General features: G+C 39.4%; 1 protein-coding gene across 1 annotated transcript in view; it reads left to right on the top strand.

The window, feature by feature from the left end:
- The window catches only part of LOC134539640 (uncharacterized), a 560,732-nt gene that overhangs the window by 526,245 nt on the left and 17,930 nt on the right, over positions 1-16,557 (top strand). Inside the window, exons 5-9 of the mRNA XM_063381827.1 lie at positions 5,315-5,414; positions 6,677-6,870; positions 7,911-7,980; positions 9,815-12,042; positions 14,957-15,107. Coding sequence (XP_063237897.1) covers positions 5,315-5,414; positions 6,677-6,870; positions 7,911-7,980; positions 9,815-12,042; positions 14,957-15,107 — 2,743 coding nt within the window. The remainder of the gene's footprint in view (positions 1-5,314; positions 5,415-6,676; positions 6,871-7,910; positions 7,981-9,814; positions 12,043-14,956; positions 15,108-16,557) is intronic.

Here is a 16,557-nt window from a genome sequence, read left to right as displayed (position 1 = left end):
ACAACAGTACCGCTTAGCGCATTGACTATAAAGACAGGGGCTGTGTGTGTGTGTGTGTGTGTGTGTGTGTGTGTGTTCGATGTTTAGGCGTACTTATCTTTCGGCACGGACTTTGTCGGGCTGTTTTCCTTCTTTCAGGATACCGTACATCGATACTGTTGTTACGCCCCTTTGTCAGAGTTTTGTGAGGAGGCTCTGGGGATGTACGCGTTTTGTCTTTACATATGTAACATTTCCGGTGTCCTGTTTTTTTTTTTTTTTTTGCGACAGACGCCATTGCTAGTTACGCTGTATGCCATTATAAACCTCAATGACCATTAAAAAAAAAAAAAAAAGATGGATGTGCGAACACACAGAAAACAAGCCAAAATCAGACGATGTCCAAAAAGTGATAAGCATGGACTGCACAAGAAAGGTTGCAGCGCCTGCACCTGTCACACAGCAACTTTACCTCGTCCCAGAGATGAAAGAGCAACTCGAGGGACATTACATTACTTTCGTTCCGACAACGAGGTAAAAACTCCCATCGAAGCACTCGCGTCGACAACAACCCCTGGAATGCTTCTCCGAAGGGGTTTTGCCCACTGGTCAGGTGTTGGTGCAGTAGCTTGGGACTATGCGCATTGCATAGAGGACACATTTACCTTTCACGTACAAAAAAAAATTTGAAAATTGGGTTAAACGAATTAAAAATAAATGGAAATGGAGGCATTATTTATCAATCGACCTTAGTGTCTGGCGCAAACAGAAACAACACAAAAAGTAATTTACAAATGGTAACATCGTGAAAGGCGAATCCTATACAGTTTGTTGATAGGGATGTGAGCCGAACCCGAACAGTTCCGAAGTTCATCGAAGTTTGCCGAACGTTCGTGAAATAAAACCCACCATATTGCGAGGTTTTTATATAATTTACGGTCATAGACTAGTTTAAATAATGATAAACAAATCAACCTTTCTTTTTATTTACGATAACCTAAACTCCGAAACAGTTCGGAATGTGGCTGTGGCTTGCATCCCTGTGAAGTGGAGGCTATCCTAGTAAATAACCTATAGGAATTACAATAAAACAATGGTATTGACGTCCTATGGCGTGTATGGCGACACCTGACCGGCAATTTGCGAACACAGGTTTTCAACTTATAAATAATTTTGGTTATGTAAAATTTTTAGTTTACCATTCTAGTGTTGTTATTTTTTATTTACATTAATGAAAGTGACTTTTCATAAGCAATAGCAATAATTATTTTTTTTAAAGCGAGAATTACATACACCTGAGCTTGTTACATCTCGACAATATCTTGCCACAATATTATTGATATTTTTAACCAGTTGTCTAGTCCCGTCGAAATGGCTTCCTACTTTACTCTCATTGGCTGTTGCGCCATGCGTCCGTAGCAAAAGTAAAATAAATTCATTTCCCTCCCACGCGTACGACCTACTGTTACTGTCACTGTTATTTTTTTTTTTTTTAAATATTGCACCCATCTTAAACCCTGCGACGGTAAAATCCTGCCTCAATGCTGCGAAGCGCGACTGCAGGAATTTCGAAAAAGGAAGGGAGGTTTGGTAGGGGTTGGGAGGGGTGGCCAGGGGTGAGATGAGCCGCCATTATCTGGTCGGCTGCGAGTGTAGGCGCTGTTGCCACGTAATCGGGCGCCTGGATCAATACCGGCGCTCGCTAACCCTCCTCTCCCTCCCTTCCCCCCCCCCCCCCGTGGACTCCCCCGGACGTAGCCCGGGCAGCCGCTGTCCCAGGGGTGGCCAAACCCCCGCCCAGGGGTGGCCGCTGCCCGGGCTTGCAGATGAAACACGTAATCCGGCTGTGCCGGATCATCGAAAGTCAATATAATTTTTACAGGAATACCAAGTAAAATTAATATACAGTAAAATTGTATGTATAAAACAATTTGTAATAAGCTGCTCCTTAAAAGAAAAAAAAAATAAAGATAGGCGTTGGTTTTCTTCAAAAAATCGTTACATGAAATGGTAGCCACTAGAAAACGGGGAACAGCGACGTTAACGATAAACTCGGAGCGAACTAAAAACGGCGGCAGCCGGAATACACCCAAATAAAAAATTAAAAAAAAAAAACTTATCGCAAGCGGCCGAATCATAGAATGCTGGGGATTAAACAACTTTCAAAATGTTATGGTTTTGCGTCACACAGATGTGCACAGAGTGTTTAGGTTCGGGCTTGTACCCGCTGTGTTCCGTCATCTGTGTTTGGGTTCATTGCAGTCCTTGGGCGAATGTTTCTCCATAAGCATTTCATTTCATTTCTTCATTTTATTGAACGCCTTTGTAGGTGACGAAGTTAAGGTGACATGCCTTTTCTTGCTCTTAACCACATTTGAAAACTATCTTATCATTCCATTAGATACTCAAAATAAACAATCGAACATAACAGTAGAGTGGACGATAATGTAGACAGTATGCTGATCAAAAAAATGAAAGCACTGTGTAGTTAAATTTTTAAAAAAATGTTCGTAACTACAAAATTCAACCAAAAAATAACGTACACATTACTCTAGGCCTACTAGGTCAGAAAAAACCACGCCATTTGAAAACTGCTCGAGACGTCCGAGTGCTGTCTGTCTACGAAAGGCATTTAGGAATACGCTAAGGGTAGATGTGTAGTTCTGTTTCCGTATTTCGATTTTAGACGGTATTTTTAGAATAGTTAAAATGGCTAAAAGGCATGTTTTCACATTAATATGTAGGCAGGAAACATCCTGTAAAGATTCTTGAAAGCAACCAAGGGACTTGCAATAGACCTTTATCTTCATTTCAGCATCGTACAAATGTTATGGATACCGCTCAAATCTCATAGTTGGCCCATGCACAACGAGAAGACTGCGCGCCAGCTCAGAGCCTTGCGCTTAGAGGCGAAAGCGCACTAGAAGCACCAGCGAGCGTCGCACTTATCATCCCGCCTCACTAACACTGTTACACTTCTGACTGGGCGGGGCTCTAAAAGCCTGTACGGCGAACTAAAGGTCCGGGGAGCAAATAATTTTTTCGGCTCCCCCTCTTATCTTTTCGAACCACATAAAATCTAAAAAACTGTAAACATTACCGCGGCCGCAACTGTTAGAAGTGATCTGCGCGTATCGCATAACTTGTAAGGTTTTTCAGTGAATCGTATTAGCAATATACAAGTAACTTTCGTTCTACTATCAGGGTAAACTTACGCATCTAAGAGAGTTCTTAAACTCAACCTAACCAACCTCGGGGATTTTTCCTGTCCTTAACCCCCCCCCCCCCCCCCCTTATTTTAATCTTTTGGACGGCTCTGTATGTATTCATATTTGTAATCCATAGTTCATTCCTGAGAGTTTTTTTTTTTCACTGTGACAACCACCATTGATCATCAATGACGTATGTTCCAGATATGTTAAATCTGTTCCTTGATTTCTCAGAGTTCGCGTTGCTCACGTTGAATGTACTTCGTGTCTGCTTACGCCTGTGACGGCGTGAATCTCCGCAAGGGAATCAAACGGCGCGGAGCTGTGTAAACAATGACTCGTAGCTGACTTCCGTTTAGCCCCGCGCGGTTGCCATGGTAACTCTTCCCCCACTCACCCCCCCCCCCTACCTCTGCCCCTTTTTCGTGACGTCACCGCGAGCGCCATATTGGACGTGACGTGACAACGCGGCGAACGCGTTTTAAAGACGAAGTGACAGAATGTCGCCTCGTGGAATCACGTCTACGAAAGTTTTTCCCGCGTGGTAAACAAAATTTACCGCGAGAATCAGGAGAAGTAGGTGTCTATACAGAATTTTTTTTAGGAGGTTTTAAGCACTAAATAAATTTTTGTTTATCAATATGAAAGTTTAAATTTGTATTTTTGTTTGCCAATTAAAGTATTTTTAATATAATTAAATCAACTCACTAATTGGGACCTAACCTATTGATTAGTATGTCGAGAAGAGGGTTTATGTCCAAGGCAGTGCACCAGTATGCGTTTGGATACGCTTCCCTCCAAACTGTCGAACACAGATCACGAATCTGAACAGCTTGAAAAGACTCGTCCAGTCACCTAAGCATGCAAACAGTCTGAAGAGCGCTTGTCATGGCAGGCGTTAACATGACCAGACGTTTTGTAACACGTTGTTTTTGTCCCTTTTACCTCCGTAAAATCCCTTTAAATTTAAAGATTCAACCAAAAAAAAAAAGCATTCCGAGGATGCCAGCCATATTTTTAGACCTTCCGAATATTTGCAAGGATACTTAAAGACTTTCCGATGCAGACTTTCGTGAAAGGATGAGTCACTTGCGTCCTTTCAGGTGTCATTGTGGTGTTTGAGGAGTTTATAGCGCTGCCGTTGACAAAAAAAAAAATGTAACGATAGTCTCTGGCCGCTATTCAATTCTAATGAACGCACCGAAATGTGTAGCTAAGTTTGTATTTTTGTAACAGGCGGCAGAGAATTTGCGTACCGTGACTGCTCCATCTTGATACATGGAGTAGATGGCTCAATGATGGTGCAGGTATAATGATGATGCATACGTCAAACAACCCTACCTGCTATTAAAAAAAACAGAGCTAGTCTTTAGTATTCGCCAGAGATGTGTTAACATGTAACCTCGGTAACGAGCAAATTGATGTGTTTTCCTGTTGCAAATGCACTTATAATACTTAAATAGGACACGACATTAAACGCATAATTATTAAAAATAATGCCAAGCGCGAAAAAACACACACGCGAATTGTTTTCAACTCCATTTTTCTTGACGTGAATCGCACGTAGTTTCCGCACCCGCCGCTAGAATTCTCTGTCGGAGTAGCTTCGTAGGGGAAGCCTTCTTTTCACAGACGAGAGAGCCAAACGCCCGATCGTGCATCTTCGGTTTTTTTTTTGTTCATTGTAACTCATGATAACTAATGGTCAATTAGGTTCGGTTAGCTACATTATAAATAATTTAAAACATCGTGGACGGTTGATTTGGTTAGGATAGCTACATTAAAGATACTGTGAAATAAAAAATAAAAAAAGCGAGCATGAACTTCGGGGAACTTCGGGTGTGGCTCTCTCGTCTGTGAAATGAAGGCTTCCCGCTTCGTAGATAGCAGATTATCTCTCGGTATACGGCATTTGGTGGGAGTGATTTCGTGAATGCGACGGAAGTCGCATGGAACGGAAATGTGTAACCACGGTGCTGCCATCTGTGGCGTATGGCGCGAACCAAAGTTCACTAAGACAAAAGAAAACTTATACCATAAAATAATGTCTGTTGAATTTCAACATGTGTGTGGAAACTAGTCAGTAACTTATTTTTAAACTCGTGTCAACCTGACGTTTGTTACAGAGATAAGCCTTCACGTGAGGCAACCCAACAGACTGAACCTGTCGCCGTCTCTTCAGAGAGGTGTAGATGCAAGACCCAAACGTTACTGGAAACGCACCTGGTGAGTTTACTGCTTAAGGCCCGGACACAATCAACATGAGCATTTCACTAACACAGCACGGTTATTATATGCAAAATGTATAGAACTCCATGTAATTCCATCTAACTAGCCACAATCGTACATTGTATTAGGCATTTAAAGAAACATTACACAGAAAAAAAATGTGTGTTTACTTTTACAAGAGATTCTTTTGTAAAACCAGTTGTCAAAATTAGTTTGTCTTTAAATACTACAACAAAGATATTGTGACTTTGTGCTGCATATGTAAAATACGTTTTTTCGCGATAATAATGAGTATCTCATACGACGAAGTCGCTGACCTACGCGACCCATGAGTACCAGAAGGACTCGCCGTCCTTCTCTTAGCTGAACCAGCCCCGCGCGACGTCATACTTTTTTGTGAGACCTATAGTTTGGCAGATAAACCGTAAAAACAATTTGAACCTCTTTTTCAAAGATGGCGGCGGTGGGACAAGGGTTACAACCACACAAACTTGGATTTAACTTTACACTAACCCCCATTTCATATCTAAAAAATAAAATTGCGTCCTCTGACAAACACAAACCCCAAATGTAACTTTTCAATGGACTAAACGGTCATTATTAACCAGCGTATTCTTTACTCCACTCACCGGAGCCGTGCAGAATGCATGAACAGCGGGTGAAATGTCCGGTGCCACGTAACAGTCAAATAAACGAGAACCTACTACTTTTGCCTCGCTCAAGCTTCGCGGATTGTGTTAAATGTTACAAAATCCGAGCCTGGTTTTTTTTAAAAATGTTACAGGAAACGAGCCTGCTTTTTTTTGTTAAATGTTACAAAATCCGAGCAGCTTGTGTTAAATGGTACAGGATCCTAGCCTGCTTGTTTAATGTTACAGGATCCGAGCCGGCTTGTGTTAAATGTTACAGGATCCGAGCCTGCTTGTGTTAAATGTTACAGGATTCGAGCCTGCTTGTGTTAAATGTTACAGGATCCGAGCCTGCTTGTGTTAAATGTTACAGGATCCGAGCCTGCTTTTTTTGTTAATGTTACAGGATCCAGGCCTGCTTTTTTGTTAATTGTTGCAAGATCCGAGCCGGCTTGTGTTAAATGTTACAGGATCCGAGCCTGCTTGTGTTAAATGTTACAGGATCCGAGCCTGCTTTTTTTTGTTAATGTTACAGGATCCAGGCCTGCTTTTTTGTTAATTGTTGCAAGATCCGAGCCGGCTTGTGTTAATTGTTGCAAGATCCGAGCCGGCTTGTGTTAAATGTTACAGGATCCGAGCCTGCTCGTGTTAAACGTCCCCTGCTTGTCGAACTCTCCTCGAGAAATGGCCGAGGAACTCCTGGAAAGCTCCAGGAAACTCATCGAGCAGGTCGACGAACAACTGTCCGAAGTGAATAAAACCGAGAGCCTGGTCAGACTACTCCAGGTGTCTCCCTACACTTCAGAAACGGAATTTGCGAACAGGTTGGGGTTTCGACTTTCCTTGCTCCTTTTGACGGATGTCAATTTTTAATCACGAGGCCCGGTCTCAGACGCCATCTTGGTTATTTCATTTTCTTGACAGTTTGATCGCACCTTTAAACTTAACACGATATCTCTCTTCCATTTCATGTTTCGTCTCAAAACTTTTGTCACCGTATTTGTACTGAGTGTTACTTAATAGCTGTAAAAATATATTTACACAAGTGTGGTTGGCTATACGCTTTTATTCCCAGTGGAGTCATCCGAGGATTTTCGCAACTGGGGAAATGTGGCGGACATTTCCGTGAGCAGGTTTCTGGAGGTACTTTCGTTTCCCCCATTCATTCATTCATTCATGCGTTCAATCAATCATTCATCCATCCATCCATTCAATCATTCATTTCTACAGTACTTCCGTATCATCTCATCACCCTTCATAATCTCTTATGACATTGATGTCAAGCTCATTCATTCATTTTCTTACGTACTTAATGTTAAAGTTTGGAATTTTTTAGTGTAGTTAATGTTTTAATTATTTTATCAATGGTTTACTTACTGATGATGATTATGTGACTGTTTCTTTGGTTTTTAAATTAAATAAACTCCAATAGAAATCTATATTTCTAGGTCTTAAATATATATTTTTCTCTAAACATATATTTATTTCTAAATAGTAATTTCTATTTTTTTACTTTAAACATGGTCGTAATTTTTGTGATTATCACCTATTTTCGTTTGTCAATTTGTTCTTAAAATTATCTTTCTAACCAGTTATTTCAGTTATTTGATATCACCATGTATAATCTTACATTTTTCTGTATATGGAGACTTCAAAAGCATGCTTGGAAAAGTTTTACTATAATATTTAAAAAAAAAAAACATATGAAAGATTTAGGACACGTTTCACAAATCTTTAAGGTGCTTAAAGAGCCGGAGGTGAATGGCAATATTCAGGATTTGACTTATTAAAATTAAGATGTTTTAAATCTTGCTGGGAATCAAATGCGCCCATTTTAACATTGAATTTGTTATATTTGTTGCAGTGATGACAGTCAGCTGTATGTGAAAAACTTGGTAAACAAAAAATTGCAAGAACTGCTAATGAGTCCAAAGGTTAGTTATAGTATTTTTTATGGCTTCTTTCATTTCTAGAGATACGGGACCACTATCTCCCTCTTTCCCTTTTCCCTCATGTCTCCTGAATACGGCTAAACATTGTGAAAACTTACATTCTCCAAAATTAAGTAAAATGAAAACAATTATAGTGTAATTAATTTATGCTTCTTCAAATTGGACTCATGTTGAAACGAAAACATAAATTTACAATACAAATAATGAGTCACATAGGTTTTATTTTTTATGTCTAACATCTTAGCTCTCGGTATAAGGCATTTGGTGGGAGTAATTTCGTGAATGGAACGGAAGTGTGTAACAACCACGGTGCTTCCATCTGTGGAAGATTGCGTGAAACAAAGTTCACAAAGACAAAGGGAAACTTTATTAACCTTTTAATGAATTTTAACAAAATGGGCAGTATTTTAGTAAATTTCCTTGTCAAAAATCAGGTCCAAACCAGGGTGTAGAATTATTTCAAGTCTTATTCGCTTTTATCGTAGCTGTGTCATTATATACTTTAAAATTTCTTTCTGCTAATCAATTTATTCAATAGTCGACGTAGCTGTTCCAGAATAGATTTCTGGCGGCGTGTGCGGAAACTACGTGTTATTCGCGTCCAGAAATGTAGTTTAAGACACAGTTCGTGTATATTTATTACGCTCGACACTATTTTAAAGAATTTTACGTTAAAGTTTGTGTCCGAGTTTCGTTTTATAAGTGTATTTGCAACATGAGAACACGTGGCGAGAACTGAAAGACTCGTTGAGCCTCATTCAATGGTGTTAAATGCGGGTTGGAAAAGTAAAGGGATAGGATATTCCTCCCCCCTCCCTTCCCGATACCTCTATCTAGTATAAAAGTTCCCTTTTATATTTAGTTGTCATTGCACGATAATGTAAAGAACAGTAAGTTTTTTTCTGGCAGAATAATCATTCAGTTGTTGTAAACTACCAAATAATTTCTGTCCATGGTACTAGTATTTGTAACTACCTGTATTAAGCGTAATTTATGTCCATCATATTTGTTATTTATGTGTCATTTCATTTCGTCAGAATGCAGTAATACCAATTCTCACTTACTTACTTCTGTGTATTGTGAGTCTTTACAACATTTTCATTTGGAATACATTTTTAACTTTCATAAAAAAACTACGTAGTCTACTTAAAAACATAACTTTTTTATTTTTTTATAGTTTGTGCATGTATTTGAATATTTTTATTATTGTATCTCATGCTGACCCGTGCGAATATTTCGCACAGTTTCGTCATCAACATTAAACAGATTTAAATAGATGGCGCCTCTTACATGTTAGTTGAATATATTTTCATTAGGAATGCCATCTGTTGATGGCATTTTTTAATATTTTATAAAAAGTTTTTTAATCAAATATTTTAACAAAACATTAATTTTTAAATATTTGTCTTTTTTCGTCAATAGCGGGGAACATAAGCTTTAAAATAGTTTGAATCATAATTTTGATGAAGAATTAAGTGAGAAATGGCTGTGCAAAAACACACCTTTGAGAAATAATATATATGATGATTCTTAATAATTTTCAATGTGTGTTTCTAATAATCTTAGTTGCAGATATTATTGTAAATGTATTATATATAAAATTAATTTTTTTTTTGAATAATGAATTTATATTTACTGTTACAATTACGTTTTAATTTGTCATTAAGCATCAGCTTACAACAACTAAGTAACCAAATATTTTTTACTTTTGAAAAGTTCGTTGTTTTTGCTTATATAAATTTCGTGATTGCAATATAATTATAGTTATGTTGTGTTTAATTGATTGTCTAAAAAGTTATTTTATTACTTTTTTTAGCCACAAGAGTCCATGATGACTGATCATCGTAGTATATATCCTGGGCAGAAAAATTATTTGCTAGAGAATATAAAAAATGTCAGTGACATACCAATGAGGAATGCTTCCAAAATTCGACATAGTCATAATGAGATTCACATCCAGAAAAGAGCAGTACATTCTGAAGAAATCGTTAAGAGCGTAAAGCACGAAAACAGCAGAACCAACTTATCTAAACTATCAGGCGACCACAAGCTCAGAACTAACAAATATTCATTTACAAAAAGCAACCAGACCAATGCTGGTGTGAAAAAAGCGCCTAAAGTGTCTAGTTTTGTGTCTGAAAATGTCTCTTCGCGCAAGGAACAAACGCAGAGCGCATATGAAAACAAAATAGCTAAGAATGCAAATTTTCTGAAAAGAAATCTTGGAAACGCGAGCACGACCTTGTTTGAGAAAACTGCCGAGGCTCACTCCAGCGAAGTGGTCAGAAACAGCAGACTGAGATCAGTTTGCAAAACTACTTCTGCGAAGAAATGCCCTTGTCGTGTTTGTACCTATGAAATGCAACACGAAGAAACTTCATCGCGTAAAAACCACCCAGATGTGGTCAAGAAAAAGGACTGTGAAAACGAAAGCATAAGGGCAACTTTTAAGATATGTTCCTCCAGAAACTACTCTCCAAAAAGTACGGGCAGTCCCTATGCTGAATTCCTTCCCGGGAATAAAAATGCAAAGTATCTGGCGAGACAACCGCCGGTTCATTTTCAGCCTCAGCTCAAGCACGTTAAAGCTGGTGACGACACTGCCCGGTCGAGGAAATTTCAAGAAGAGGCGAAGAACGCGAAACAAGCGAGCGAAGCAGGAGGTGGGAAATCGTCCAAAACTCGAGACGAGAAGGAGGAAATCTGGGCAGACATACTGAACACCGGAGGACCTTCGTCCTCCGTGATGCAAAGCGTGCTCTCGTTCTTCGCCGACAAGACGAGCTCCCGTCGTTCGGAGAGCCGGCCTTCCTGTCCCATGCACGGCGCGGGGACTCTTCGAGGACAGTCGGTCTCCAAGGTCGGCGACACCTCCTGCAGTGCTCAGAAAGGAGTCACGTTCCAGGAGCCGGGGGACGACGCGGAAGAGAGCTCCTGCTCCAGGTCTCGGCACAGAGGTGCCGCTGGAAGTTTGTCTTCGACCACGGAAAGTAGCGATCCCGAGGATTTCGACAAAGACGTTTACCTGCGGGGCGAGCGCACGGCCACCGGTCAACCGGAGGAGGTTGCGACCGATTCGGAAAACAGCGGACGGTCGGACCCGCGGGAAGAAGTCCGAGAGGTGAAGGCGGCCCAGCCGATTGTTTCCGAACTGCCGGAGCGCAATGCATCCGAGCGGATGGGATCGGTGGTAAAGTCGGTAGCAGATGGAGAACGCAAGACGTCCAAGAAGATGGGGGCGGCGGAGAAGTCGGTAGCAGACAGGGAACGCAAGAGTTCCGAGCGGATGGGGTCGGCGGTGAAGTCTGTAGCAGACAGAGAGCACATCAAGACGTCTGAGCAGACGGAGTCGGCATTGAAGTCAGTAGCAGACAGAGAGCGCAGGACGTCCGAGCAGATCGGGTCGGTGGTAAAGTCGGTAATAGACAGAGAACACAAGACGTACAAGCAGATGGGGTCAGTGGTAAAGTCGGTAGCAGATGGGGAACGCGAGACATCCAAGAATATGGGGGCGGCGGAGATGTCGGTAGCAGACAGGAAACGCAAGAGTTCCGAGCGGATGGGGTCGGCAGTGAAGTCTGTAGCAGACAGAGAGCACAAGAGTTCTGAGCGGATGGAGGCGGTAGCAGACAGAGAGCACAAGACGTCCGCACGGATGGGGTCGGCAGTGAAGTCTGTAGCAGACAGAGAGCGGATGGATTCGGTAGCAGACAGAGAGCACAAGACGTCCGCACAAATGGGGTCGGCAGTGAAGTCGGTAGCAGACAGAGAGCGCAAGAGTTCTGAGAGGATGGAGTCGGTAGCAGACAGAGAGCACAAGACGTCCGCACGGATGGGGTCGGCAGTGAAGTCGGTAGCAGACAGAGAGCGCAAGAGTTCCGAGCAGATGGGGTCGGCGGTGAAGTCTGTAGCAGACAGAGAACGCAATAGTGAGAGACCATCGGTGCACGAACTCGAACCAGAAGAGCGACCAGAAGTATCTTCACCGGAAGTTGCTGTATTGCAACCTGTTTCTCAGCCTCAGTCGAACACTCTTCAAGCGAGGTAGGTGTAAAATGTGTTGATCCTGATAAGGTGTTTTTCTAGAGTAGGTGCTTTTAAAAAAAGTGAAATGTCATTCCAAAAATAGTATTTTTTTTTTACACAGCAACACAACTGAGGTGGATTCAGTACTTGTTAAGGTTGTTGCATGAACTTGACTATTCCTGTCGTTTGCTTGACTTGAACTCGAATCTTTAGTAGAAAACGTCCAACTACCAACATGTATGAGTGTGTGATGCCAGATAGGAAGCAGCCAGACCTTACTGTATGACCGTGTGGCATACATAGATAAATGGTTACAGACTTAATGTTTGTGTGTCTATGACCTACCTCCTGTGATTTTCTATTATACAATTGAATTTTCCCCTTTTCAGTCCCTTAGGGATGGAAATTCAAAATTACATACAGTGTATGTACTTTCCGGCCCATAAACTTATCTATATGCAAAAATAAAACATGTTTATCCGTTGCTTCGTGGCTGTGAAAGAAGGACAAACAGACAAACACACGCATTTATAATATTATTAGGAATTGAAGCAGTTGCTATGTAAGCAAATAAGTAAGTATGTAAATGTAGGTCTGAGTACTGGAGCTGGAGCCGGAGCTGATGTCCGCCATATTGAATCGTGACGTCACGGCGGCCATTTGGATGACCTTGACCTTCAAAATTTGCAAAAAAATTCCCGGTTTTGTGACAAAAAAATTCCGTCAAAAAATCTGAAGAATACAAGTTACAATTTTTGAGGGAAAATCTGTAAGAAAAAAAATTACCTAATTTTGAAAAGCTTCCAAATAGTTTTGCCTTTAAAACAGCGAAAATTCCCCAAGTGGCTTAAATTCCCCTTCGACTAGCCGCTCTAAGTCGTCGAGGTATGAACTCGACCATTAGGATCTCATGGCAAAAATTTCGTATCATGATGTAACCGTTTCATTCATCATTATGGTCGCTATCTTGAAAATTCGTAATTATTGTCCAAAAAAGTCGAGAAAATGTTTAAAATTTATAAGATGAAGTTAATAAATCCTTACTAATATTATAAATTCGAAAGCAACTCTATCTGTATGTCTGTCTGTCTGTCTGTCGCACTTTCACGCCAAAACTACTGAACCGATTTAAATGAAATTTGGTACACAGATAGTATAGAGCCTGAGAAAGGACATAGGCTACTTTTTAATGCGAAGAAAGGGTTGCAAGGGGTTGAAAGGGTGGGATGAAAAGTTGTATGGAAGTATCGTCATTTTTAGAGCTAGAAGCTTGAAACTTATTTTTTTAGGCTGTTGATTCGATATAAATGAATATGACATTCAAAGTTTGTAAAAGTTTTGCCCTCAAGGGTGTAAAATAACAATAGGGAATAGGGGATTAAAGTTTGTATGGAAATATGTAAGGTTTATGTGAACGTTTTATAAGTTTGCGACGAGAGACAAAATATTAGAGCTATTCTGATGTAACATTTACGGAGTCATTACAAAATGTGAAACTGAAGTTAACGCGAGTAGGAAACTTGCCAAGCACCGCGCCGTACACAATGAGCGCTGTGCAGCCACTAAAGGGGGGGGGGGGGGGGGGGGCGGCGTGGTAAGGCGCGGTGTAGGTGGGGAAATATGCCTAAGTGTGTTTACCCGAACGGGCAGACACTTGGGCAGACGACTGTGCCACACGCATGCGAATACTGATTTTTTCCGCTGCAAATTCATTATTATTCACTGCAAATTTATTACAATTTATTACACGATTTTTGTTTATTTAATTAATGTTCTTCGTGAATTACAAATAACTTTAAGTTTTTGGGTTATGTTATTTATATTTTTTTCTATAGTTGGGTCATTGTTTTGTTTATTTCATTCGTCAAAAGTAGATTACTTTCGAATTTAGTTAGATGTTATTACGTCATTATTATTTTGTTGTACATTTGTATAATAGCTAGGTACCTGAGAACGGTAACTCCTTTTGTTTATTTTGTAATAACGAGCAATCTCAGTACAATTTTTTAAATAGATTTTTGCTTGTTTTTGTGAATCATACATAAAATACCATTGTTGTCATTCATTTTGCAAATAGCTCATTAAAGTATTTATACGTGTGTGTATTATTTGTACAATTTTAAGCCTAAATAATTAAAAATGCTACCAAAAGACACTACAGGTATTCCACGCGGACGAAGTCTCGGGCACAGCTAGTTTTTAATAAAAACATTATTTATTTTTTTATCAAATTTTCTAGCATAAAAAAGACGAATATTCAAGATGGCTGAAGTGTCGACATAGTTCAAGATGGCGGATGTTTTTATTAAAAATACATTATATACTTTTTATAAATTTTAATTCTTCTAGGTTTTTTTGGATAATAATTACGAATTTTCAAGATAGCAACCATAACGATAATTGAAACGATTACATCATAATTTGCAGTTGCTGGCATGAGATCCTAATGGTCGAGTTCATACCTCGACGACTTAGAGCGGCTAGTCGAAGGGGAATTTAAGCCACTTGGGGAATTTTCGCTGTTTTAAAGGCAAAACTATTTTTAAGCTTTTCAAAATTTGGTAAATATTTTTCTTAAAGATTTTCATTCAAAAATTGAAAACTTTTATTCTTCAGATTTTTTGACGGGATTTTTTTTTGTCCTAACAACGGGAAATTTTGGCGAATTTTTTAGCATATTTTTGGCAACTTTCGAGTCATTTTTTTAATAAATTTTGAAGGTCAAGGTCAAAGCTCAATGTCATAGAAGATGGCCGCAGTGACGTCACAATCCAAGATGGCGGAAATAGGCTGCAGCTCCTCACTCTGACTCCAGGGCTCGGACCTACATTTGTATACTACTAAGCAACGTCGTATAATATGTACATAGGCCTACGTAGGTATCGCATGCTTAGAGCGAGTGAAGTGAAACGTGTTTTTTTTTTTTTTGCAGCCCGATAGAAGAAACGGCGGAGTTCCTGGAAGTGGAAGATACAGACGGCGCGAGCGTGCCTGTTGATGCGTTTCTAGAAGATAGTGTACCGTCTCCAACACATCTGCAGCAAGCTGCTGAACCGGTGCAGATTCATCCTCGCGAGATGCAGGTACGGAGTCACATCAGAGTGAATTTTTTTTGACGTGACAACGTCTAATAAATCGATGAACGCCGGCTGCACGCACGAAAAAGTGTCCCGTTACGCTCATTGTACGCTTGCGCCGCATCTATCTCTCTTCCACTCGATTGGAACAACCATCGATTTGACTTTTTCAAGGCACATTAAACTTGAAACACTGCCATTAGTTTCCTACTTTTCCTATCATCGTCCTATCCTTAACAGAATAACACAGATTGGAAGAAGTTAAATAGCAAACATGTATAAAAGTTATAGTTAAAATAATCTCTTCGTTTAAGTAATAAACATATTTGAATTAATGAGTGCAAATAAAAGAGTAAATTTATCAATTAAATTGTAGATTTCATTTCACTCCCTCTTTGTATCCATACAAAATAGTGATAATTCAATAAAAATGATTCAATTTTATCCATAAAAGTATGCAATCATTTCATCAATGTTTTGTTATGACGTTGTCACGTTAAACTATCGTCCGTAAACCGACTTTACAGACAACCGATTTTTTTTTGTAAAAGGAGCAGAAATATTCGTGTAAAATTACAGATGTGTGTAAATTTGTACATTTACACGAAAACAACTGGTATCACTACAAATAGTTTTCGCTGTAATACCCGGGCATTTATGCTTTGTGCAGTCCCAGTACCTTCAATAGTTAAAGTAATTTGTAAACCGTTCCCTGATCAGCTTTCCAATACTTACTGCGCACATTTAATAAGATAATAAAACAAAATAAAGTCAAATCATTGAATTTTCGATTATCTTTTACATGGTCAAAAAATTATAATGGAATAAAACCTCAATTAAAATATTAAAATTGGCTCCTATAATGTATTTTATATATGCAAAAATAATTATAGCCATGAGATGAACACAGATACAATATATTTTCTTATAGCATTCCAAACTATTTCTTGGTAACTGGCTTCCAAAGAAATCTTTTTTAAAAGTTCAAGCTTGCCAACGTTGTTCTGTCAAAACTATGAAGCTGATTGGTGAAGCCAGAATATAAATTAATGTGCTCGTACAGTTTGTAAGTCCATAACCTGATATAAAAACGTGAGACTTCAGTGATTTGTCAATGTTTTGAAATCAGAACAACATAAGAAAACAAATGCTTTCTTAGAGAATGAAAAAATCAAGATAAGTATGTTTTTTTTTCGTTGTACAAGTATGAGATGAATATGCGATAGGAAAAACTAGAAATTCAAGGAAAAATAATCATTTTGAATGTGATATTAAAGAATCAAGAATTTTAGTAGACCTGAAGAAAACACAAAACAATTATAAAATTATTTTCTACATTCAATATTGTCCCATGGCATACAAAATTGTTTTTCATAGCATGAGTTTGAGAGATGTAAGAAGGGTTGATTTCATATTCATCAGTTAATTACTTACTCTCTTTATCAGAAAGATTGTC

The sequence above is a fragment of the Bacillus rossius genome, chromosome 15 (assembly GCF_032445375.1).
Source record: "Bacillus rossius redtenbacheri isolate Brsri chromosome 15, Brsri_v3, whole genome shotgun sequence".
NCBI classification, from domain to species: domain Eukaryota; kingdom Metazoa; phylum Arthropoda; class Insecta; order Phasmatodea; family Bacillidae; genus Bacillus; species Bacillus rossius.
This window is presented reverse-complemented; position numbering and strand designations above follow the sequence as displayed.